This window comes from Salmo salar, chromosome 23, assembly GCF_965601325.2.
Source record: "Salmo salar chromosome 23, fSalSal1, whole genome shotgun sequence".
Classification (NCBI taxonomy): domain Eukaryota; kingdom Metazoa; phylum Chordata; class Actinopteri; order Salmoniformes; family Salmonidae; genus Salmo; species Salmo salar.
This window is the reverse complement of record NC_138313.1, coordinates 17,572,729-17,596,479: the sequence shown is the minus strand read 5'-3', so window position 1 is coordinate 17,596,479 and position 23,751 is coordinate 17,572,729. Positions and strand designations below refer to the sequence as shown.

The 23,751-nt window shown below is 42.1% G+C and overlaps 1 protein-coding gene across 1 annotated transcript; it reads left to right on the top strand.

Moving 5' to 3' along the window:
• Positions 1-19,373: 19,373 nt before the first annotated feature.
• Positions 19,374-22,428, top strand: LOC123729844 (uncharacterized). The gene is made up of 4 exons (XM_082968312.1): positions 19,374-19,818; positions 20,077-20,162; positions 22,169-22,263; positions 22,341-22,428. The coding sequence occupies exons 1-4, from the start codon at positions 19,565-19,567 to the stop codon at positions 22,344-22,346; spliced, it is 441 nt and encodes a 146-aa protein (XP_082824438.1). The 5' UTR covers positions 19,374-19,564; the 3' UTR covers positions 22,347-22,428.
• The last annotated feature ends 1,323 nt before the right edge of the window (positions 22,429-23,751 follow it).

The window sequence follows — 23,751 nt, the reverse complement described above, 5'->3', positions numbered from 1 at the left end:
CCTCTATTCTAATACCACATATCTATAACACAACATCCACGTGTACATGTGTGTATAGTGCGTATGTTATCGTGTGTTGGTATGCATGTGTCTATGTTTGTGTTGCTTCACAGTCCCCGCTGTTCCATAAGGTTTTTTAAATCCAATTTTACTGCTGGCATGAGTTACTTGATGTGGAATAGAGTTCCATGGAATCATGCCTCTTACTACTGTGAGCCTCCCATAGTCTGTCCTGGACTTGGGGGCTGTGAAGAGACCTGTGGTGGCATGTCTTGTGGGATATGCATGGGTGTCTGAGCTGTGTGCCAGTAGTTCAAACAGACAGCTAGGTGCATTCAATATGCCAATACCTCTCATAAATACAAGTAGTGATGAAGTCAATTTCTCCTCTACTTTGAGCCAGGAGAGATTGACATGCATATTATTAATGTTAGCTCTCTGTGTACATCCAAGGGCCAGCCATGATGCCCTGTTCTGAGCCAATTGCAATTTTCCTAAGTCTGTCTTTGTGGCACCTGACCACACGACTGAACAGTAGTCCAGGTGCGACAAAACTATGGCCTGTAGGACCTGACTTGTTGATAGTGTTGTTATGAATGCGGAGCAGCGCTTTATTATAGACAGACTTCTCCCCATCCTAGCTACTGTGGTATCAATATGTTTTGAATATGACAGTTTACAATCCAGGGTTACTCCAAGCAGTTAAGTCTCAAATTGCTCAATTTCCACATTATTCATTACAATATTTAGTTGAGGTTTAGGGTTAAGTGAATGATTTGTCCCAAATGCAATGCTTTTAGTTTTTGAAATATTTAGGACTAGGTTATTCCTTGCCACCCATTCTGAAACTAACTGCAGCTCTTTGTTAAGTGTTGCTGTCATTTCATTCGCTGTGGTAGCTGACGTGTATAGTGTTGAGTCATCTGCATACATAGACACACTGGCTTTACTCATGTCGTTAGTAAAGATTGAAAAAAGTAAGGGGCCTAGACAGCTGCCCTGGGGAATTCTTGACTCTACCTGGATTTTGTTGGAGAGGCTTCCATTAAAGAACACCTGTGTTCTGTTAGACATGTAGGTCTTTATCTACAATATAGCAGGGAGTGTAAAGCCATTACACATGTTTCCAGCAACAGACTATGATCGATAATGTCAAAAGCTGCACTGAAGTCTAACAAAACAGCGCCCATAATCCTTTCATCATTAATTTCTCTCAGCCAATCATCATTCATTTGTGTAAGTGCTGTGCTTGTTGAATGTCCTTCCCTGTAAGCGTGCTGAAAGTCGTTGTAGCGGCGCCTCCCTCCTGGTTCCTCCCGGTCATCTTGTTCAGGTGGGTGGTGGTGGTTTTTAGGTCTGCTCCGATCCTGTAGGGGAAGGACAAACCTCAGAGCGGGCAGACACATCTGGAAGCCCATGACCAGTAGGTCAATGGAGGAACGCCGCTGTGGTCTGCTCACTCCAAGCATAAGTTGGTGTCTTTGGTCCTTCTTCCGCGCCTCTGGTTCTGGTGGTAATGCTGTCTGGTCTACGCCAGGTGGTTGGCGGTCTGCTGGTCCTGGTCTGGTCAGTGGTGGCTTGAGGAGGGCAGATGGGAAAAAAAGAATGTCAGGAGAGTAGGGCTGCAGGCCAAGGGTGGAGGGAGTAAGGCTCGTCTCAGCAGTTTACTTGCCTCAAGGCATGCAGTCTGTTGTCTCCTCCTCAGGCAGCTGGTCCGTTGCTGATTCTGGATGCTGAGGGGGTTCTGGGTGGTCTGTAGAGTCAGGTTGCGCCGCGGTGAAGCCACTGTTACCCTTCCATCTTCCCCAGTCCTTCAGGCATTCCCAGCCTTTTCCGCTGGACCAGAAAGGCAGTGCCAGCCACGGTCAAGCCACTGTTACTGTTACTGCCTCCTGGTCCATCCAAAGAAAAGGATAGGAGAGAGAGTAGAGAAAGGGACACAACCCCAGAAAATATCCACCAGGCAGGGTTGTGCAAAATGAAAATATATATATTTTTTAAGACATGTCACCACTCCAATCTGTCCCCTATATAAAGTTTATAGAGCCCTATAACCACATAGGAGTTGAATTGATACAGCATTCTCACTCATGGGTACAACAAATATAGCCCCTTACAAGGCATGTCTCAAAATATGTTAATGAGACAGAACAATACCATGGACCCACTAGTGGTCAAAAGGTTTTTGTTACTGTATTCTGTGGAGTGGAATTAAAGTTCATCAGAAAAGTCGACATTAGAATGCCGTTTACTTTAAACCACCTCTGAGCAAATGTATTTAAAGAGCTCTAGTATGCCTAAAGTCATGTTCCAATGCTTTGTTGTCGTTATATCCATTTCTAGTGCGTTGATATGTTTCATGGAAAAAGAGTGTCTCCATAATGACCTATCTATACTGAACAAAAATAAACGCAACATGCAAAAATGTCAATGATTTTACTGAGTTACAGTTCACGTAAAGTTTAAAGAAAAATGATACTAGCAAGAGCAGTGTGCGGATTTCTTCTATTTTCTCATTATATTCAACTGTTACCATGCACCTGCAAAAAATATAGCTCTGATGTGTGAGTGCCTTCTGCATTACAGTTCATATAAGGAAATAAGTCAATTGAAATTAATTCATTAGGCCCTAATCTATGGATTTCACATGACTGGAAATACAGATACCTTAAACAAAAATGGGCCTCAGGATCTCGTCACGGTATCTCTGTGCATTCAAATTGCGATCAATAAAATGCAGTTGTGTTCGTTGTCCATAGCTTATGCCTGCCCATACCATAACCCCACCACGGGGTACTCTGTTCACAATGTTGACACCAGCAAACCGCTAGCCCACACGTGGTCTGCGGTTGTGAGGCCGGTTGGATGTACTGCCAAATTCTCTAAAACGATGTTGGAGGCAGCTTATGGTAGAGAAATGAACATTCAATTATCTGGTAACAGCTCCGGTAGACATTCCTGCAATCAGCAAGCCAATTGCATGCTCCCTCAAAACTTGAGGCATCTTTGCATTGTGTTGTGTGACAAAACAGCACATTTTAAAGTCCCCAGCACAAGGTGCACCAGTGTAATGATCATGCTGTTTAATCAGCATCTTAATATGCCACACCTGGATGAATTATCTTGGCAAAGAAGAAAAGCTCACTAACAGGGATGTGAACAAAGTTGATCACAAATGAGAGAAATAAGCTTTTTGTGCAGATGTAAAATTTCTGGGATATTTTATTTCAGCTCATGAAACATGGGACCAATGCTTTGCATGTTACGTTTATATTTTTGTTCAGTGTAAATAGCCTACCTATAACTGCTAAAAAGTAATGGCGTGCGCGAACGCTGCTCTGTCACGGTGACTCTGCTGCAGCGCTCTCTCAACCAGTGCTCTCAACGCACACATCCCTCCGGCCCTCCCCCTCAATAAGAGCCTGCTCACTGCCTGATAGTCAGCAGAAGCAGGTCACAGTGAGTATATACACGTATATATATATGTTTTAAAGAGATATGCCATGGCGGCCGTGGTGCAGTTTAGAAGTAGCCCAAAACTCGCCACCCTTGACCAATACATTTTCACCAGCAACATAATTTTCAAAGTAGCCCAATTTCACTCGAAAACCCCAAACATGGCAACACTGCTCACTCGTACTATAGAGTATCACACTAAGATACGCAACAGCAGCGAAACCTGTTGGCTTGGCGACATTTCGTAACGTTTTCCTCTATAAATATTGGTAGGGAAAATAAATGTATTTTTTGATGCATGCCAGCAAAGCCACTACACAACACTAAACAATACATTAATTACACTATAACTGTCACGTCCTGACCAGTAAAGGGGTCTATTTGTTATTGTAGTTTGGTCAGGACGTGGCAGAGGGTATTTGTTTTCATGGTTTTGTGTATGTGTTTAGATAGCGGGATATTTTGTGTAGAGTGTTTCTGGGGTTTATTGGTGTAAGTGTCGATGTAGAGGGGGTAGTTGATTTAGGTGGTTCGGTGTGTGTGTGTATTGTAGAGGGGTATTTGATTTATGTGTTCCGGGGTGTTGGGTATGTTCTTGTGTTTGTATTTCTAAGGGGCTGTTCTAGTTTTGCATTTCTGTGTTGGCCTGGTATGACTCTCAATCAGGAACAGCTGTACATCGTTGTTGCTGATTGAGAGTCATACTTAGGGAGCCTGTTTTCACCTGTCACTTTGTGGGAGGTTATTTCCGTGTTTAGCGTTATGCCTTACAGGACTGTCTATCGTCGTTGTGTTTTTGTATATGTGTTTGTTTTTGGTTTCCCTTCTTTATCCTAATAAAAGAAGATGAGTGTACATATACCCGCTGCGTTTTGGTCTCAACCCTACGACTACCGTGACAATAACAGTGACAAATGGTGTCCACAAAATGTTAGGGCCTACATAATTGTCCAGACAGGGGAGCTTCCCTTTCAGCACCATGGAGTGAATCCTTAACACCGCTACACCAGCGGAGCTTCATCTGGCAGTGAAAAAGTTTATTCAGCCTCATTTACTGGCTTCTTAAAAACCATAGCTGATATGGCTGACTTGCTTCAATCAATATGGTTCCTACTGACTCCTTGTGGATTTGTGTAACTTGATAAAAACTGCATTCTCCTTCAATTATAATGAATGCCAGCATGAGTTTTGAACCATACACAAACATTACTACATGTAAGTGCAAGCAAACGAGCTGGGACGAGGTAGGCTTTCGTTCAGCACTTTCAAAATGGACACCGACAGAAATTCAGATAGATGTTAGTTCAGATAAAATCAGCAAGATGTTGAGGTCTTAACTTTACTCTTCTTTTAAATCACCAGAGAGAGAGTGAGAGTGAGAGAGCCTACCATTTTAACTATTTTATAAGGCCTATGTGGTCTAAAAAGGAAGGAAAATACAACTTTTATAGACAATAGGCCTATACCGACGCACAGACAGCGCAATGCGTAAACAAAACAACCCTCGCAATACCAACTGGAATTCCATGAGCCTATTACTGAACTTTCACTGGCAAACATAGTTACAGACAACAACATTATAGTATCCCCTCCTCGTGGAGAGAAGCACATGGGCTAATTAAAATACACAAAGTAAGCAGAAGAAAGAAATGCATCATTCCAACATTTCCTAAAATGACGAATAAGACACTAATGAGATATATACTGTAGGTCTGTCTATAAGCAATATAACAATAGAGATTTACAAACTATGGTAAAAGGGAACGATGAGCGGATAAGAGGCAAGCCGTAACTTAGAGTAAGACAATGAGCGAGCTAAAACGGACGTAGTCGATATAACCATTTGTTCAGCACTTTTGAAATGTACAGTGACAAAATTCAGAACATGGGTTGTTCTTACAGTATTCTCCCTGTACACCAAGTCAGAACCGTAGTTATAAATAACAGGGGCATATAAGCAGACAATGAAAGCTCTTACAATATTTGATGAGCACATTTATCTAAAACAAGCTACATGCAACACCAAGTCAGAACAGTAGGTTCTGAGGGGGAGAGGGACCAAATTCACCCAAAATTCTTAGGGTGAGACACATGGGCTGGGTCATTCCGACTATGCATTGGAATCTCAAAACGTATGGAATTGTTGTATTTTTATTACATTTTTGTTGTATTCTATCAGAAAAAGGACATGTTTGACTTTCAGAAAAACAAATTGGTCAAGCTCAGGCATATAAAACATTTTTGGGTGCATTTTCCAATTTGTTAGGTGCATAATCCTAACAGGGTGGAACCTAACACGGTGGACATTTTGAGCCTAAATTAGCCATAGCTCTGTGAGTGAGAAAGATTGAGCTAGCATAATAGTGAACACTTGAAGATTTTAACTTCTCTAGCAAACATATTTTAACATTTAAAATCTATATCTTTTTTCTCTATGATTTAGCCTAACAGGATGGACATTTATCAGTGGGACATCAAGACTAGCATGAAATGAGGACAAATAGATAAAACGGAGTATTTATATTTATTTAGCTTTGCACCATAGTTTCCCACCAAAGAAATGATGACACTGCCTGAATATGGTGTCATTGTAGGAGGGGGTTGCTTTCTTAAATGGAGAATTACAACAAACTAACAGAGTGGAAGTAATATCAGGGACACACAGAAAATCTTAAATAAAATAATAAGAAACACAATAATCATGAAAAAAAAACATTATTGATGAAAGAGATGAACTGTAAAATGAAAGATTTTAAACATATTTTATGGCTTATATTTCTTGTGGAAGTTGATAAAAACTAGGGACATGGCAAAAACGACTACATCCACTGACAAAAAAAGTGTTTAAAAGGCATAAAATTCCCTTTCAGGATCCATATTTTGGTGTTAAGGTAAAGGACACCTGACCTTATATTTAAAGCCTTTTGGAATCCACATTTTACACTAATTAAAACCTGTTGGGTCTAGGGGGCAGCATTTGCACGTCTGGATAAAAAAAATGTACCCGATTTAATCTGGTTACTAATCCTACCCAGTAACTAGAATATGCATATACTTATTATATATGGATAGAAAACACTCTAAAGTTTCTAAAACTGTTTGAATGGTGTCTGTGAGTTTAACAGAACTCATTTGGCAGGCAAAACCCTGAGACATTTTCTGACAGGAAGTGGATACCTGATGTGTTGTATTGACTTTAAACCTATCCCATTGAAAAACACAGGGGCTTAGGAATATTTTGGCACTTCCTATTGCTTCCACTAGATGTCACCAGCCTTTACAAAGTGTTTTGAGTCTTCTGGAGGGAGATCTGACCGAACAAGAGCCATGGAACGATGATGTCCCATTAGACACCTGGCGCGCGAGTTCATGTTGGGTACCCTCGTTCCAATACGTTATAAAAGAGTATGCATTCGTCCACCTTGAATATTATTCATGTTCTGGTTAAAAAAGGCCCTAATGATTTATGCTATACAACGTTTGACATGTTTGAACGAACGGAAATATATTTTTTCCCCTCGTTCATGACGAGAAGTCCGGCTGGCTTACATCATGTGCTAACGAGACGGAGATTTTTGGACATAAATGATGAGCTTTTTTGAACAAAACTACATTCGTTATGGACCTGTGATACCTGGAAGTGACATCTGATGAAGAGAATCAAAGGTAATGGATTATTTACATAGTATTTTCGATTTTAGATCTCCCCAACATGACGTCTAGTCTGTATCGCAACGCGTATTTTTCTGGGCGCAGTGCTCAGATTATTGCAAAGTGTGATTTCCCAGTAAGGTTATTTTTTAATCTGGCAAGTTGATTGCGTTCAAGAGATGTAAATCTATAATTCTTTAAATGACAATATAATATTTTACCAATGTTTTCTAATTTTAATTATTTAATTTGTGACGCTGACTTGACTGCCGGTTATTGGAGGGAAACGATTTCCTCAACATCAATGCCATAGTAAAACGCTGTTTTTGGATATAAATATGAACTTGATAGAACTAAAAATGCATGCATTGTCTAACATAATGTCCTAGGAGTGTCATCTGATGGAGATTGTAAAAGGTTAGTGCATCATTTTAGCTGGTTTTATGGTTTTGGTGACCCTGTCTTTGACTTGACAAAACATTACACACAACTCTTGTAAATGTACTGTCCTAACATACTCTAAATTTATGCTTTCGCCGTAAAACCTTTTTGAAATCGTAAAACGTGGTTAGATTAAGGAGATGTTTATCTTTCAAATGGTGTAAAATAGTTGTATTTTTGAAAAATTTGAATTTTGACATTTATTTGGATTCAAATTTGCCGCTCTTGAAATGCACCTGCTGTTGATGGAGTGCACCACGGGTGGCACGCTAGCGTCCCACCTAGCCCCAAGAGGTTTTAAGAATGGATATTTCCTGGGGACAGAAAAGGCATCACTTTGTAGGAATGACCCGGCTACTAACAGCTTACTACAGAACATACACTTAGTATTACTTTCTTAGCTACAGTATACATATCTCCCTGGCGTATTACATCATATATGCAGCAGCATACAAGACATAGGCCTATTTTTGGACTCACCGTTGTTGTGCTTTGCTCACTTGAACAGGAAGGTGCTGCGGTGGTCCTTCTTGTGGGCAAACTGACATTCTCTGGACTTACGGTGTTTCGAAGACAACTGGGAACTTTGAAAAAAACTAGGTCTAAACATGACGTCAGTAATGTTCAGGTCGGAAGTCGGAGCCCTAGAAAGAGACCCGAGTTCCCGACTTGGAATTCCGAGTTGGATGACCGTTTAAAACATATTTCCCAGTTGGAGCTCGTTTTTTTCCGAGTTCCTAGTTGTCTTGAACACACCGAAGTTGGAGATTTCCCAGTTCCAAGTTCTGAGTTCCCAGTTGTTTTGAACAGGGCAGAAGTCATGCTGGATTCACATCATGGCCAGTGTATTCAACCTTTTCTGGCCATTGGTGTTGCGTGTGAATGTTTATCATTTTAAGCTAGGGAAAGAGACCCTTTCAGACAGATGTTTAAATCCTTAAACCCAGACTTGGACCACTAACCCTCTCCACCGAATAGCAGGCAGGGGAAGCAAAATAGTGACGTCATGTTTAGACCTAGTTTTTTTCAAAGTTCCCAGTTGTCTTCGAAACACCGTAAGTCCAGAGAATGTCAGTTAGCCACTGATTCCTTTCAAACCACTCGTTGAATTTCCGTTTTCCGACTTGTTGTGGAATGTAGTAAGATGATAATTTTTTTATGAACATGGCCTTATTTCTATTACAGCATATTGGATGACTGTCATTCATATTCCATTCACCCATCTCAATGTATTACCGATAGCTTTAGGCTACTACATGATGCTCAATTTTTTTCCCTGTACCCTACAACCTAGCCTATGAATGAAAGTATGCAACGTGGTTGCACAGGTCGCGAGAATTTTGAGTAATCAAGGTGACAGACAGTGACACATTCAATACCGTCTTGCACACTTTTGCCTGCATCTAGCTGATCTAGAGTCTAAACAAGAGTTTCTTTTGGACAAATTCAGGTATGAATATCCCCGTTTTGTTCCGTTTGCATCTACGCGTTGTCATTCTCTCACCTTTTCCTTTCACTTGTGGACTTCAGTGCACAACATATCAGCTGTCTGTGACCAGGTGAAAAAACCTTTCCAAGCCAGACCTTCATATCATGACTGCTAACCGCACACAGCCTACATCATTGTCACATCATAGTCAACATAGCTACTAGAACTAAACCCACTACAATCATGCAGTACAGAGTACAGTCATCAGAAAGCAGTTTAGCAGTTACACCTGCTAATAAAACCAAAAGCTTGACTTGAAGAGTTCCAGTGTTGGATAGCCATAGCCAGCTAGCTAACATAGCATCCCTCTCTGTTTGAGCAGGCTAAACTAGCTAGTTGCATTTGATGCTAGCTAAGTGACTAAGTGAAATTGAAAAAAATATATAATACGGAATATAGCTGTTGCTCTCTTTCTCCTGCGTCTACTTAATTTTGGAAGAAATTAGTTTGTTAATTTTTTTCTAACTTGTCTCTCTTTGAGTCAACTACTCACCACATTTGATGCACTGCAGTGCTAGCTAGCTTTAAATACTAGATTAATTCTCTGATCCTTTGACTGGGTGGACAACATGTCAATTCACGCTGCAAGAGCTCTGTTAGGTTGGAGGATGTCCTCCAGAAGTTGTCATAATTACGGTGTAAGTCTCTTTGCCTACGGTTTTTATGGTTCTGTTTTCCTTAGCCCTGTTGTTTATTTTCCAATACCCAACAATATTCAACATGTATTATATAGTAATGGCCGATGCGCACGGATACGTTTTATCGATAATTTCCCTCCTCAGCTCCCAGCTGTGCCCTGGACACCATATGTGAATTGATTGCCCCCCATCTATTGTCAGAGTTCGTACTGTAAGGTGACCTAAACTGGGATATGCTTAACACCCCGGCTGTTCTACAATCTAAACTAGATGCCCCAAATCTCACACAGATTATCAAGGAACCTACCAGGTACAACCCCAAATCCGTAAACATGGGCACCCTCATAGATATCATCCTGACCACCTTGCCCTCTAAATACACCTCTGTTGTTTTCAACCAGGATCTCAGCGATCACTGCCTGCATCCGTAATGGGTCTGTGGTGAAATGACCACCCCTCACTGTCAAACGCTCCCTAAAACTCTTCTGCGAGCAGGCCTTTCTAATCGACCTGGCCCGGGTATCCTGGAAGGATATTGACCTCATCCCATCAGTAGAGGTTGCTTAGTAAAAATGCTTTCCTCACCATCTTAAATAAGCATGCCCCTTTCAAAAAAATTTAGAACTAAGAACAGATATAGCCCTTGGTTCACTCCAGACTTGACTGCCCTTGACCAGCACAAAAACATCCTGTGGCATACTGCCCTAGCATCGAATAGTCCCTGCGATATTCAACTTTTCAGGGAAGTCAGGAACCAATATACAGTGAGTTAGGAAAGCAAAGGCTAGCTTTTTCAAACCAAAATGTGCATCTTGCAGCACTAATTCCAAAAAGTTTTGGGACACTAAAGTCCATGGAGAATAAGAGCACCTTCTCCCAGCTGCCCACTGCACTGAGGCTAGGAAACACTGTCACCGCCGATAAATCCACAATAATCGAGAATTTCAATAAGCATTTCTCTACGGCTGGCCATGCTTTCCACCTGGCTACCCAACCCCGGCCAACAGCTCTGCACCCCCCGCAGCAACTGGGCCAGGCCCCCTGCTTCTCCTTCACCCAAATCCAGACAGCTGATGTTCTGATAGAGCTGCAAAATCTGTATCCGTACAAATCAGCTGGGCTAGACAATCTGGACCCTCTCTTCCTAAAATTATCCGCCAACATTGTTGCAACCCCTATTACTAATCTGTTAAACCTCTCGTATCGTCTGAGATTCCTAAAGATTGGAAAGCGGCCGCAGTCATCCCCCTGTTCAGAGGGGGAGACACTCTAGACTCAAACTGTTACAGACATATCCATCCTGCCCTGCCTTTCTAAAGTCTTCAAAAGCCAAGTGAACAAACAGATCACCGACCATTTCGAATCCCACCGTACTTTCTCCGCTATGCAATCCTGTTTCTGAGCTGGTCATGGGTGCACCTCAGGCACACTCAAGGTCCTAAACAATATCATAACCTCCATCGATAAGACAGTACTGTGCAGCTGTATTCATCGACCTGGCCAAGGCTTTCGACTCTGTCAATCACCGTATTCTTATCGGCAGACTCAACAGGCTTGGTTTCTCTAATGACTGCCTCGCCTGGTTCACCAACTACTTCTCAGGCAGAACTCAGTGTGTCAAATCGGAGGGCCTGTTGTCCGGACCTCTGGCAGTCTATGGGGATGCCACAGGGTTCAATTCTCGGGCCGACTTTTCTCTGTATATATCAATGATGTCGCTCTTGCTGCTGGTGATTCTTTGATACACCTCTACGCAGACGACACCATTCTGTATACATCTGGCCCTTCTTTGGACACTGCGTTAACCAACCTCCAAACGAGCTTCAATGCCATACAACACTCCTTCCGTGGCCTCCAACTGCTCTCAAATGCTAGTAAAATGAAATGCGTGCTCTTCAACCGATCGCTGCCTGCACCCGCCAGCATCACTATTCTGGACGGTTCTGACTTAGAATATGTATAAATACCTAGGCGTCTGGCTAGACTGTAAACTCTCCTTCCAGACTCATATTAAGCATCTCCAATCCAAAACTAAATCTAGAATCGGCTTCCTATTTCGCAACAAAGCCTCCTTCACTCATGCTGCCAAACATACCCTCGTAAAACTGACCATCCTACCATTCCTCAACTTCGGCGATGACATTTACAAAATAGCCTCCAACACTCATCTCAGCAAATTGGATGCAGTCTATCACAGTGCCATCCGTTTTGTCACCAAAGCCCCATATACTACCCACCACTGCGACCTGTATGCTCTCGTTGGCTGGTCCTCAGTACATATTCGTCGCCAAACCCACTGGCTCCAAGTCATCTGTAAGTCTTTGCTAGGTAAAGCTCCACCTTCTCAGCTCACTGGTCACCATACCAACTGACTGGAATGAATTGCAAAAAAAGAAATACAAATAAAATTCACTGAAGTTGGAGACATATCTCCTCACTAACTTTAAGCATCAGCTGTCAGAGCAGCTTACCGATCACTGCAGCTGTACACAGCCCATCTGTAAATAGCCCATACATCCAACCACCTCCCTCATCCCATATTTGTTTTTCTGCTCTTTTGCACACCAGTATTTATACTTGCACATCCTCATCTGCACATCTATCACTCCAGTGTTAATTGCTAAATTGTAGTTACTTTGCCACTATGGCCTATTTATTGCCTTACCTTCTTACTTAATTTACACACAATAGAAGAAAAAAATAATATATTGTATTATTGACTGTACGTTTGTTTATCCCATGTGTAACTGTTTTTGTGGTACTGCTTTGCTTTATCTTGGCCAGGTCGCAGTTGTAAATGAGAACTTGTTCTCAACTGGCCTACCTGGTTAAATAACGGTGAAATAAAAATACAAAAATTGACACGGATTTGTAACGGCTCTCGTTGGTGGTAGGAAGAGTAGACCAAAGCGCAGCGTGAAGTGTTCATGATTCTTTTATTCACAAAACACTCAAACCAAAATACCAAAAGGCAAAAACAAAAGCGCACAGTTCTGTCAGGCACAGACACTAAACAGAAAACAAGATCCCACAAAAAACAAAAAGAAAATGACAACTTATATATGATCCCCAATCAGAGACAACGATAGACAGCTGCCTCTGATTGGGAACCACACTCAGCCCAAAACAAAGAAATAGAAAACAGGCTTTCCCAACCGAGTCACACCCTGACCTAACCAAACAGAGAATAATAAGGATCTCTAAGGTCAGGGCGTGACAGGATTGAAAAGAATGCCAGTAGATTGTCAACGTGTCAACGTGATTCAAGATAATGACTGCTTGTCTAACTAGCTAGCTAAGATTTAGAAAATATGTTGACATAATCAGTCCAGTCAAAGCTACGGTACACACACTATATATACACAAAAGTATGTGGACACCCATTCACATTAGTGGATTTGGCCATTTCAGCCACACACCTTGTACACACCCCTGTACAAAAAAATAAATAATAAATAAAAAGAGAACAGCCATGCAATCTCCATAGACAAACATCGGCAGTAGAATGGCCTTACTGAAGAGCTCAGTGACTTTCAATGTGCCACCTTCATAGGATACGACCATTCCAACAAGTATTTATCAAATTTCTGCCCTGCTCGAGCTGCCCCTGTCAACTAAGTGCTGTTATTGTGAATTGGAAAGTCTAGGAGCAACAACTGCTCAGCCACAAAGTGGTAGGCCACACAAGCTTTCATGATGCTTCACCATCTGACAGTCTGACGAATCTGGGTTTGACTAGTGCCGGGAAAACGCTACCTGCCCGAATGCATAGTGCCAACTGTAAAGTTTAGTGGAGGTGGAATAATGGTCTGGGGCTGTTTTTCATGGTTCTGGCTAGGCCCCTTAGTTCCAGTGAAGGGAAATCTTAATGCTGCAGCATACAATGACATTCTAATCGATTCTGTGCTTCCAACTTTGTGGCAACAATTTAGGGAAGGCCCTTTCCTGTTTCATCATGACAACACCCCTGTACACAAAGCGAGGTCCATACAGAAATGGTTTGTCAAAATAGGTATGGACGAACTTCACTGGCCTGCACAGAGCTCTGACCTCAACACCATCTAACACCTTTGGGAAGAATTGGAACACAGACTGCGAGCCAGGCCTAATCGCCCAACATCAGTGCTCAACCTCACTAATGCTCGTGGCTGAATGGAAGCAAGTCCCTGCAGCAATGTTCCAACATCTCGTGGAAAGTCTCCCGAGAAGAGTGGAGGCTGTTATAGCAAAGGGGAGACCAACTCCATATTACTGCCCATGATTTTGGAATTAGATGTTCGATGAGCAGGCGTCCACATACTTTTGGTGATGTAGCGTATAACATGATTTGACGTCCTTTAATCTGTGGCCAATTGTTACACACGCCTCTTGGAGGGAACACAACACCCTGCTATATACACACACTCAACTCCCCGTGAAGTGAAAGAGGTATGTGATTGTAGGTGCGGGTAAGGATGACAGAAGTTTACCGTTAACAGTATTTATTTCCTTCACATGGTAAAGTGGGGAAAAGGGGCTGGATGGAACCAAAGCAAAGAAAGTAAAAGTTACAGTCCCCTCTCCTACCTTACCTGCCAACCCACTACTTATCTTAACTCTACCTGGCGCGCTAACCAAAATACAGAGGGGGGGGGGGGGGGGGGGTCAGCCCTGGTCTTACCTAGTGTGCATAGAGAGAGTACATACTACGAGTATATGTATGCCCGCAGGCCTCTTGCCATCATCATAAACATAATCCTATTGGCACACACATACCTCAGAAGTAGCAGCTGCAAAATACTTTACAACAATTACACAGACCTACAACAATTACACAGAACATACCAAGAAGCTCTCTCTCTCTCCTAACATAGGAACACTGGCTTTTATCCAGCTGGAGAAGGAGTCGGTAATTGACGACAGCTGTATTTCCTGACGAGTGCGGGGTCAGATCTCCAATCATCGATGGGGCCGACCAATCAGCTGCTTAGAATTTGAGGAAGTCATCCTGAAACACACACAAACAAACCCACAACACAGAAACTGGGGAACGTAACATCAATGACCTTGAGCCTTCTTGGACGGGCACTTGTGATGTAAATCTATGGCAGCCCCCAAGGGGGCTTGAGCTGTAGATAGTGTGGTGATGGAATGTCCCCATGAGTGACAGAACACTGAGCCAATCATGGTGAAACTGGAGAAAATTACCAACACCTACGCTCAGTGGTATAAAGTACTTAAGCGGTATTTTAGTGAAGTCGTTTTTTTGTGTATCTATACTTTATTTTGCTATTTATATTTTTCCTAACTTTTACTTTACTACATTCCTAAAGACAATAATATACTTTTTACTCCATACATTTTCCCTTACCCAAAGTATTAGTTTAATTTTGAATGCTTAGCAGGACAGGAAAATTGTCAAATTCACACACTTATCAAGAGAACAATCCTGGTCATCCATACTGCCTCTGATCTGGAGGACTCACTAAACACAAATGCTTCATTTGTAAATAATGTCTGTGTGTTGTAGTGGCTATCTGTAAATTTAAAAAACAAAAACATTGTGTCATCTGGTTTGCTTAATATAATCCATTTGAAATTATTTATACTTAAGTATATTTGAGAAATTACATTTACTTTTGACACTTAAGTATATTTAAAACCAAATACTTTTAGACTTTTACTCAAGTAGTATTTTACTGGGTGACTTTCACTTTTACTTGAGTCATTTTGCGGTCATCTCCCTCTTCAAAGGGGGGGACACTCTTGACCCAAACTGCTACAGACCTATATCTATCCTACCCTGCCTTTCTAAGGTCTTCGAAAGCCAAGTCAACAAACAGATTACCGACCATTTGGAATCCCACCGCACCTTCTCCGCTATGCAATCTGGTTTCAGAGCTGGTCATGGGTGCACCTCAGCACCCATGACCAAGGTCCTAAACGATATCTTAACCGCCATCGATAAGAAACAATACTGTGCAGCCGTATTCATTGACCTGGCCAAGGCTTTCGACTCTGTCAATCACCACATCCTCATCGGCAGATTCAATAGTCTTGGTTTCTCAAATGATTGCCTCGCCTGGTTCACCAACTACTTCTCTGATAGAGTTCAGTGTGTCAAATCGGAGGGTCTGTTGTCCGGACCTCTGGCAGTCTCTATGGGGGTGCCACAGGGTTCAATTCTTGGGCCGACTCTCTTCTCTGTATACATCAATGATGTCACTCTTGCTGCTGGTGAGTCTCTGATCCACCTCTACGCAGACGACACCATTCAGTATACATCTGGCCCTTCTTGGACAACTACAAATACCTAGGTGTCTGGTTAGACTGTAAACTCTCCTTCCAGACTCACATCAAACATCTCCAAAGTTAAATCTAGAATTGGCTTCCTATTTCGCAACAAAGCATCCTTCACTCACGTTGCCAAACATGCCCTCATAAAACTGACCATCCTACCGATCCTCGACTTCGGCGATGTCATTTACAAAATAGCCTCCAATACCCTACTCAATAAATTGGATGCAGTCTATCACAGTGGCATCCGTTTTGTTACCAAAGCCCCATATACTACCCACCACTGCGAGCTGTACGCTCTCGTTGGCTGGCCTTCGCTTCATACTCGTCGCCAAACCCACTGGCTCCAGGTCATCTTCAAGACCCTGCTAGGTAAAGTCCCCCCTTATCTCAGCTCGCTGGTCACCATAGCAGCACCCACCTGTAGCACGCGCTCCAGCAGGTATATCTCACTGGTCACCTCCAAAGCCAATTCCTCCTTCGGCCGTCTCTCCTTCCAGTTCTCTGCTGCCAATGACTGGAACGAACTACAAAAATCTCTGAAACTGGAAACACTTATCTCCCTCACTAGCTTTAAGCACCAGCTGTCAGAGCAGCTCACAGATTACTGCACCTGTACATAGCCCATCTATAATTTAGCCCAAACAACTACCTCTTCCCCTACTGTATCTATTTATTTATTTATTTTGCTCCTTTGCACCCCATTATTTATATTTCTACTTTGCACTTTCTTCCACTGCAAATCTACCATTCCAGTGTTTTACTTGCTATATTGTATGTACTTCGCCACCATGGCCTTTTTTTGCCTTTACCTCCCTTATCTCACCTCATTTGCTCACATTGCATATAGACTTATTTTTCTACTGTATTATTGACTGTATGTTTGTTTTACTCCATGTGTAACTCTGTCTTGTTGTATGTGTCAAACTGCTTTGCTTTATCTTGGCCAGGTCGCAATTGTAAATGAGAACTTGTTCTCAACTTGCCTACCTGGTTAATAAAGGTGAAATAAAAAAAATAAAAAACTTCTATTAAGGTATCTTTACTTTCACTCAAGAATTACAATTGGGCACTTTTTCCACCACTTCTACGCTCTGTGATTTCACTGGCTGCCCCTCCAGCACAGAAAGCACTGAGCTATGCTGAAACACCTGCATGTTGGAGCTGCCTTACTCAAGAAAGAGAGTATGTGGCTTTATTAACTCAAGGATATACCTTCTTTTTTTTTACATTGTTTGCAAACTGATATGTTACACAGATTAATGCCCCCCCAAAATAAAAAATGTAATATACGGTACCAGTCAAAGGTTTGGACACACCTACTAATTCACTGGGTTTTCTTTATTTTTTACTATTTTCTACATTGTCGAATAATAGTGAAGGCATCAAAGCTATGAAATAACACATATGGAATCATGAAGTAACCAAAAGTGTTAAACAAAATATATATTTTATATTTGAGATTCTTCAAAGTAGCCACCCTTTGCTTTGATGACAGCTTTGCACACTCTTGTCATTCAACCAGCTTCATGAGGTAGTCAACTGGAATGCATTTCAATTGACAGGTGTGCCTTGTTAAAAGTTAATTTATGGAATTTCTTTCCTTCTTAATGCGTTTGAGCCAATCAGTTGTGTTGTGACAGGGTAGGGGTGGTATACAGAATATAACCCTATTTGGTAAAAGACCAATTCCATATTATGGTAGGAACAGCTCAAATAAGCAAAGATAAATGACAGTCCATCATTACTTTAAGACATGAAGGTCAGTCAATACGGAAAATTTCAAGAACTTTGAAAGTTTCTTCAAGTGCAGTCGCAAAAACCATCAAGAGCTATGATGAAACTGGCTCTCATGAGGACCGCCACAGGAAAGGAAGACCCAGAGTTACCTCCGCTGCAGAAGATGAGTTCATTAGAGTTAACTGCACCTCAGATTGCAGCTCAAATAAATGATTCACAGAGTTCAAGTAACAGACATCGCAACATCAACTGTTCAGATGAGACTGCGTGAATCAGGCCTTCATGGTCGAATTGCTGCAAAGAAACCACTACTAAAGGGCACAAATAATAATAAGAAACTTGCTTGGGCAAGAAACACGAGCAATGGACATTAGACCGGTGGAAATCTGTCCTTTGGTCTGAGATTTTTGGTTCCAACCACCGTGTCTTTGTAAGACGGAGAGTAGGTGAATGGATGATCTCCGAATGTGTGATTCCCAATGAAGCATGGAGGAGGTGTGATGGTGTGGGGGAGCTTTGCTGGTGACACTGTCAGTGATTTATTTTGAATTCAAGGCACACTTAACCAGCATGGCTACCACAGCATTCTGCAGCGATACACCATCCCATCTGGTTTGCGCTTAGTGGGACTATAATTCGTTTTTCAACAGGACAATGACCCAAAACACACCTCCAGGTTGTGAAAGGGATATTTGACCAAGAAGGAGAGTGATGGAGTGCTGCATCAGATGACCTGGCCTCCAGAATCACCTGACCTCAACCCAATTGAGATGGTTTGGGATGAGTTGGACCGCAGAGTGAAGGAAAAGCAGCCAACAAGTGCTCAGCATATGTGGGAACTCATTCAAGACTGTTGGAAAAGCATTCCAGGTGAAGCTGGTTGAGAGAATGCCAAGCGTGTGCAAAGGTGTCATAGAGGCAAAGGGTGGCTCCTTTGAAGAATCTAAAATATGAATTATATTTTGAATTGTTTTACACTTTTTTGGTTACTACATGATTTCATAGTTTTGATGTCTTCACTATTATTCTACAATGTAGAAAATAGTAAAAATAAAGAAAAACCCTTGAATGAGTAGGTGTGACCAAACGCTCTCCCTCAAACCCTATTTACTGAGCTTGAGCAATTTTGGACAAAAGCAATGTATATATTTTGCCCTAAGAGTTGTGAATGTTTGGTATAATCTTATTAACAATCATTCACAGCTGTAAGACTGCCAAAGGTGCTTACACTAATTATTAACTCTGGGGTGTGAAGACATACGCAATCAAAACATGTTCACTTTTTTTCTATAATTGGACTTGCACTTTGAAAATGTGGACTAGGTTGTGTAAATTGGTTAAAAAAAATCAAATGTAATCCCTTTTAGATTTAATTTTAAGGCAGCAAAAATGTGAAGACTCTGAAAGGGTTGTGTTGACTTTCACTACCGACTGTATGTCCTTTTGAAAACATATTCTCATATTTTGTAGCCTGACAGTTTATGAATGATTGGAATGCATGTGTTTGAAATTAACTTTCTTTGTTTGAATTGTCTGAAACTTAGTCCATAGTCTTGTTTGTGTCTCTACTTGCTTCGTAATGCACAGACATTTCAGACATTCACTCAGTGCAATCTTTTACTTTTTAGACCTCCTTTCATGTGCAGTACTGATGATTGACTTACATTATTCTTCTCAGGTATTAAAGTATTCTCCTCTCAACACAAAGAGTGGTCATCATGGACCCCAGAGGTCACCACTGGCCTACCTCACCTGGACCTGGCCCTGGTCGTCACACCCAAAGACCCAGAGAGAGGGAGGACTACCACAGACCTCCTCACTCTCACCAGGGGGATGGCTCTGGGCACTTACCCACTACCACGACCTCCACCACATGGGGCCGCTACCACTGGGCACTACCTACCACCACCACCACCTGACCCCAGGGAGAGGCAGTGGTCCCAGGTTGGGTCCCATCCAGACCTCAGGTACAGGGGCTACCTCACCAGTCCTCCACCCCACAGACCACTTCCAAAGTTCAGCCCTAACTCCTATGGCACCCCCCCACTCAAGAACAGCTTACGACAGACCCCACTCTACAATGGGTTACAACAGACCAGAGCCACAACAATCCAGACCCCACTCAAGGTTTGTTCTCAGAAGCTATATCCAAAATAACCAAAGTTATTTTAATTCTATTCTAGTATCCACCATTCTCAAAAACAAAAAGTAAATTGTCTCTTGGTATTATTTCCATTATTTCTGTGGTTTGGTAGTGACAGTTGTGGAGCAAAGTCTATGTCAAGTGATTATGTGAACCCTAAGATACAGTTTGTAGTGAATTATTCACCGTTATATAATCAGATATGGATCTGTGATATCTCTATATGACCCTATTGTTTTCAGGCCAGTATACGACTATCCACACCAAGGCTACTGGGACAACAGCCAAGACTATGGCTACTATGACCAAGGCTATTACAGCCACCCAGGTACTGACCTATTAATATCAGTGGATTACATTGATACAGTGCATTCGGAAAGTATTCAGACCCCTTGACTTTTTCCACATTTTGTTACGTTACAGCCGTACTCTAAATTTGATAAAATCGTTTTTTCCCCCACTTCTAGTATCTACACACAATACCCCATAATGACAAAACAAAAACTGTTTTTTTGAAATTTCTGCAAATTTCTAAGAAAAAAGACTTGAAATATCACATTTACATAAGTATTCAGACCCTTTACCCAGTACTTTGTTGAAGCACCTTTGGCAGCGATTACAGCCTCGAGTTTTCTTGGGTAAGACGCTATAAGCTTGGCACACCTGTATTTGGGGAGTTTCTCCCATTCTTCTCTGCAGATCCTCTCAACCTCTGTCAGGTTGGATGGGGAACGTTGCTGCACAGCTATTTTCAGGTCTCTCTAGAGATGTTCGAGTGGGTTCAAGTCCAGGCTCTGGCTGGGCCACTCAAGGACATTCAAAGATTGTCCCGAAGCCACTCCTGTGGTGTCTTGGCTGTTTTCTTAGGGCTGTTGTCCTGTTACCTAGACAGACATAGTAAATGCTGCTCTCTACTGACCTCTAGTGGGAGTTGGTTGCATTGATGGTCTACAATATACAGGAAGTGTACAAAACAGGAACAGGAACAACTGCTCTTTCCATGACACAGACTGTGAACCTTCGCCCCAGTCTGAGGTCCTGAGCGCTGTGGAGCAGGTTTTCATCAAGGATCTCTCTGTACTTTGCTTCGTTCATCTTTCCCTCTATCCTGACTAGTCTTCCAGTCCCTCCTGCTGAAAAACATACCCACAGCATGATGCTGCCACCACCATGCTTCACAGTAGGGATGGTGCCAGGTTTCCTCCAGACGTGACACTTGGCATTCAGGCCGAAGAGTTCAATCTTGGTTTAATCAGACCAGAGAATCTTGTTTCTCATGGTCTGAGAATCTTTAGATGCCTTTTGGCAAACTCCAAGCGGGCTGTCATGTGCCTTTTACTGAGGATTGGCTTCCGTCTAGCCACTCTACCATAAAGGCCTGATTGGTGGAGTACGGCAGAGACTGTTGTCCTTCTTGAAGTTTCTCCCATCTCCGCAGAGGAACTCTGGTGCTCAGTCAGAGTGACCATCAAGTTCTTGGTCACCTCCCTGACCAAGGCCCTTCTCCCCCGATTGCTCAGTTTGTTTGAGAGGTCAGCTCTAGGACGAGTCTTGGTGGTTCCAAACTGCTTCCATTTAAGAATGATGGAGGTCACTGTGTTCTTGGGGACCTTCAATGCTGCAGAAATGTTTTGGTACCCTTCCCCAGATCTGTGCCTCGACACAATCCTGTCTCGAACCGCTACGGACAATTCCTTTGACCTCATGGCTTGGTTTTTGCTCTGACATGCACTGTCAACTGTGGGACCTTGTATAGATAGGTGTGTGCCTTTCCATATCATGTCCAATCAATTGAATTTACCACAGGTGGAGTCCTATCAAGTTTCAGAAACATCTCAAGGGTGATCAATGGAAACAGGATGCATCTCAGCTCAATTTCGAGTCTCATAGCTAAGGGCCTGAATACTTATGTAAATAAGCTATTTCCATTTTTAATTGTTAATACATTTGCAAAAATGTCTAAACCTGTTTTCGCTTTGTCATTATGGGGTATTGTGTGTCGATTGATGAGGAAAAATATAATTGTATCCATTTTTGAATAAGGCTGTAACGTATCAAAATGTGTAAAAAGTAAAGGGGTCTGAATACTTTCTGAATGCACTGTTCATTATATTGCACACAAGTATTGCACCATTGTTTGCCAGGCAATTTTAGCCATTACCAGAGTTATTCAAAATGGATTAGCATTGTAATAAATAATTGATACTCAACACAACATATTCACCACAATACAAAGTTCATTCATGTTTAAATGAACTAACCTAAACAAAAACTATGTGCAAATAAACAACATGAAGGATACAATTCTCTGTCATTTATATGATCCAAATGCAGGTCACTGGACTCCCCAGGAACAGTGGCGATCTGACTTGTATCAGGAGAGGAGAACAGCAGGACCAGACTGGGAGTGGCTACCCAGAACAACACAGGTTAGGCAAACAATGTGAGATTTGTCGTATTCCTTTCATTGAAGGGCATGAATTCAAACCTATTTCTTCTTTTTCAGGTATGACCAGCGAGTAGCCAGCTCTCAACATGACTTGAGAGGCTCTGATGAAGATCGTTCTAGAGATAATGGGGAGTCTGCTACAGAGGTAAACATCCAAATATTAGGATCAACAATTTGTATGAATTTCTTCTGACAAAGATACTGTACAGATCTGTGTTGCTGTTTGCCCACTCTGTTTAATACTTATTTTAGGAACTTGGCTGTATGATGTTCTCCATCCATGCTCATTCTCCTATCTTGGTTTGGCTGGTCTTGTCCTCCAGACCCCCTGTTATGCTCTTGGGGCTCTGGCAAGTTTCAAGGCGTCAGGCGTGTCCTCCAGTAGCTATGAGCTGAGACAGTTCATCAACGGTGCTGAACAGACTGAACCTGCCCCACAAGCCACCTGGAGCACAGCAGACACAGGTAAGCCTTGAGTTACATGTAATCTCCACCCAAATATTGTAGGTTTGTCTCTTTGAAACAGGGGCCACATAATGTTATACACTTACTTAGCTGTAGGTCTGTATATCACTAAAAACAAAAGAGCACAATGATGCTAACTGGTCATCCTCAAGTCTAATGAACACTCATTACAGCACTATGAATATCCCCCCATGAAGGTGATAATATTAATTATGATATTACTGCATATTCTCTCCTTAGAGCATGCAGCAGTTCCTAAGGCAACTGCCCCTCCGAAATACTCTTTACCTCGTGCTCTGGTCAGCTTTGGTCCAGCAGTGCAGTTGATCCGGGTCAGTCCAGGTCTGGCCATGCAGGGAGACCCAGGGAAGGTGGAACTACACAGTCTGGAGGTACAGTTCTAGGTTAAAAAAGCAGGAAAGTATTAGTAAGGAGTAGGGTATATCTTCGGGGCAGAATTGTTGTGTTGAATTAGCAGGTTAGCAGGAAGAAGTCGCAATCATTATAGTGAATACAGTAGGCATCCAGGATGGGCTAATTCATTGGCTGATTCGTTTGGATTGGAGAAACTGTTTGAGCTGTTCTTATCAACATTGAGCCGGCGTGTTAGAAGTTTCTGTTGTTGTGTTACTGAGAGGCTGTCTGTCTGTTCTGTGTGCAGATAGTTCTAGGGGAAACAGAGGAGCAGTGGGACAATGGGAATTTTCTCAAACCCAATAGCCACACTTGCATACTACGTTGTACGTGATTATGTATTGGCCATGCATGCAAAGTAGAAAACACTGACCAAATAACTACTTCCAACAATTTGTTTTTTGTTTCCCCACAACTCACAAAACTGTTCTAGAGTCACTAAAAACAGGCAACTGAAATGTATGGAAAACATGACGGTTTACTGTCATAATTGTGTCAGTAGCAAGGTTTCCATTCAATTGGCTACAGGTTTTCATGCAAATATTCTAAAATCTGCATAAAGAAAATCAAAGTATTTTCCCACCAGTGG

Excerpts from the sequence above, each read along its gene's own strand:
- LOC123729844 (XM_082968312.1), top strand. The coding sequence starts at position 19,565 with ATGGGGCCGCTACCACTGGGCACTACCTACCACCACCACCACCTGACC. Across the intron at positions 19,819-20,076 it reads CAATCCAGACCCCACTCAAG|GCCAGTATACGACTATCCAC; the intron begins GTTTGTTCTCAG and ends TATTGTTTTCAG. Across the intron at positions 20,163-22,168 it reads AGGCTATTACAGCCACCCAG|GTCACTGGACTCCCCAGGAA; the intron begins GTACTGACCTAT and ends ATCCAAATGCAG.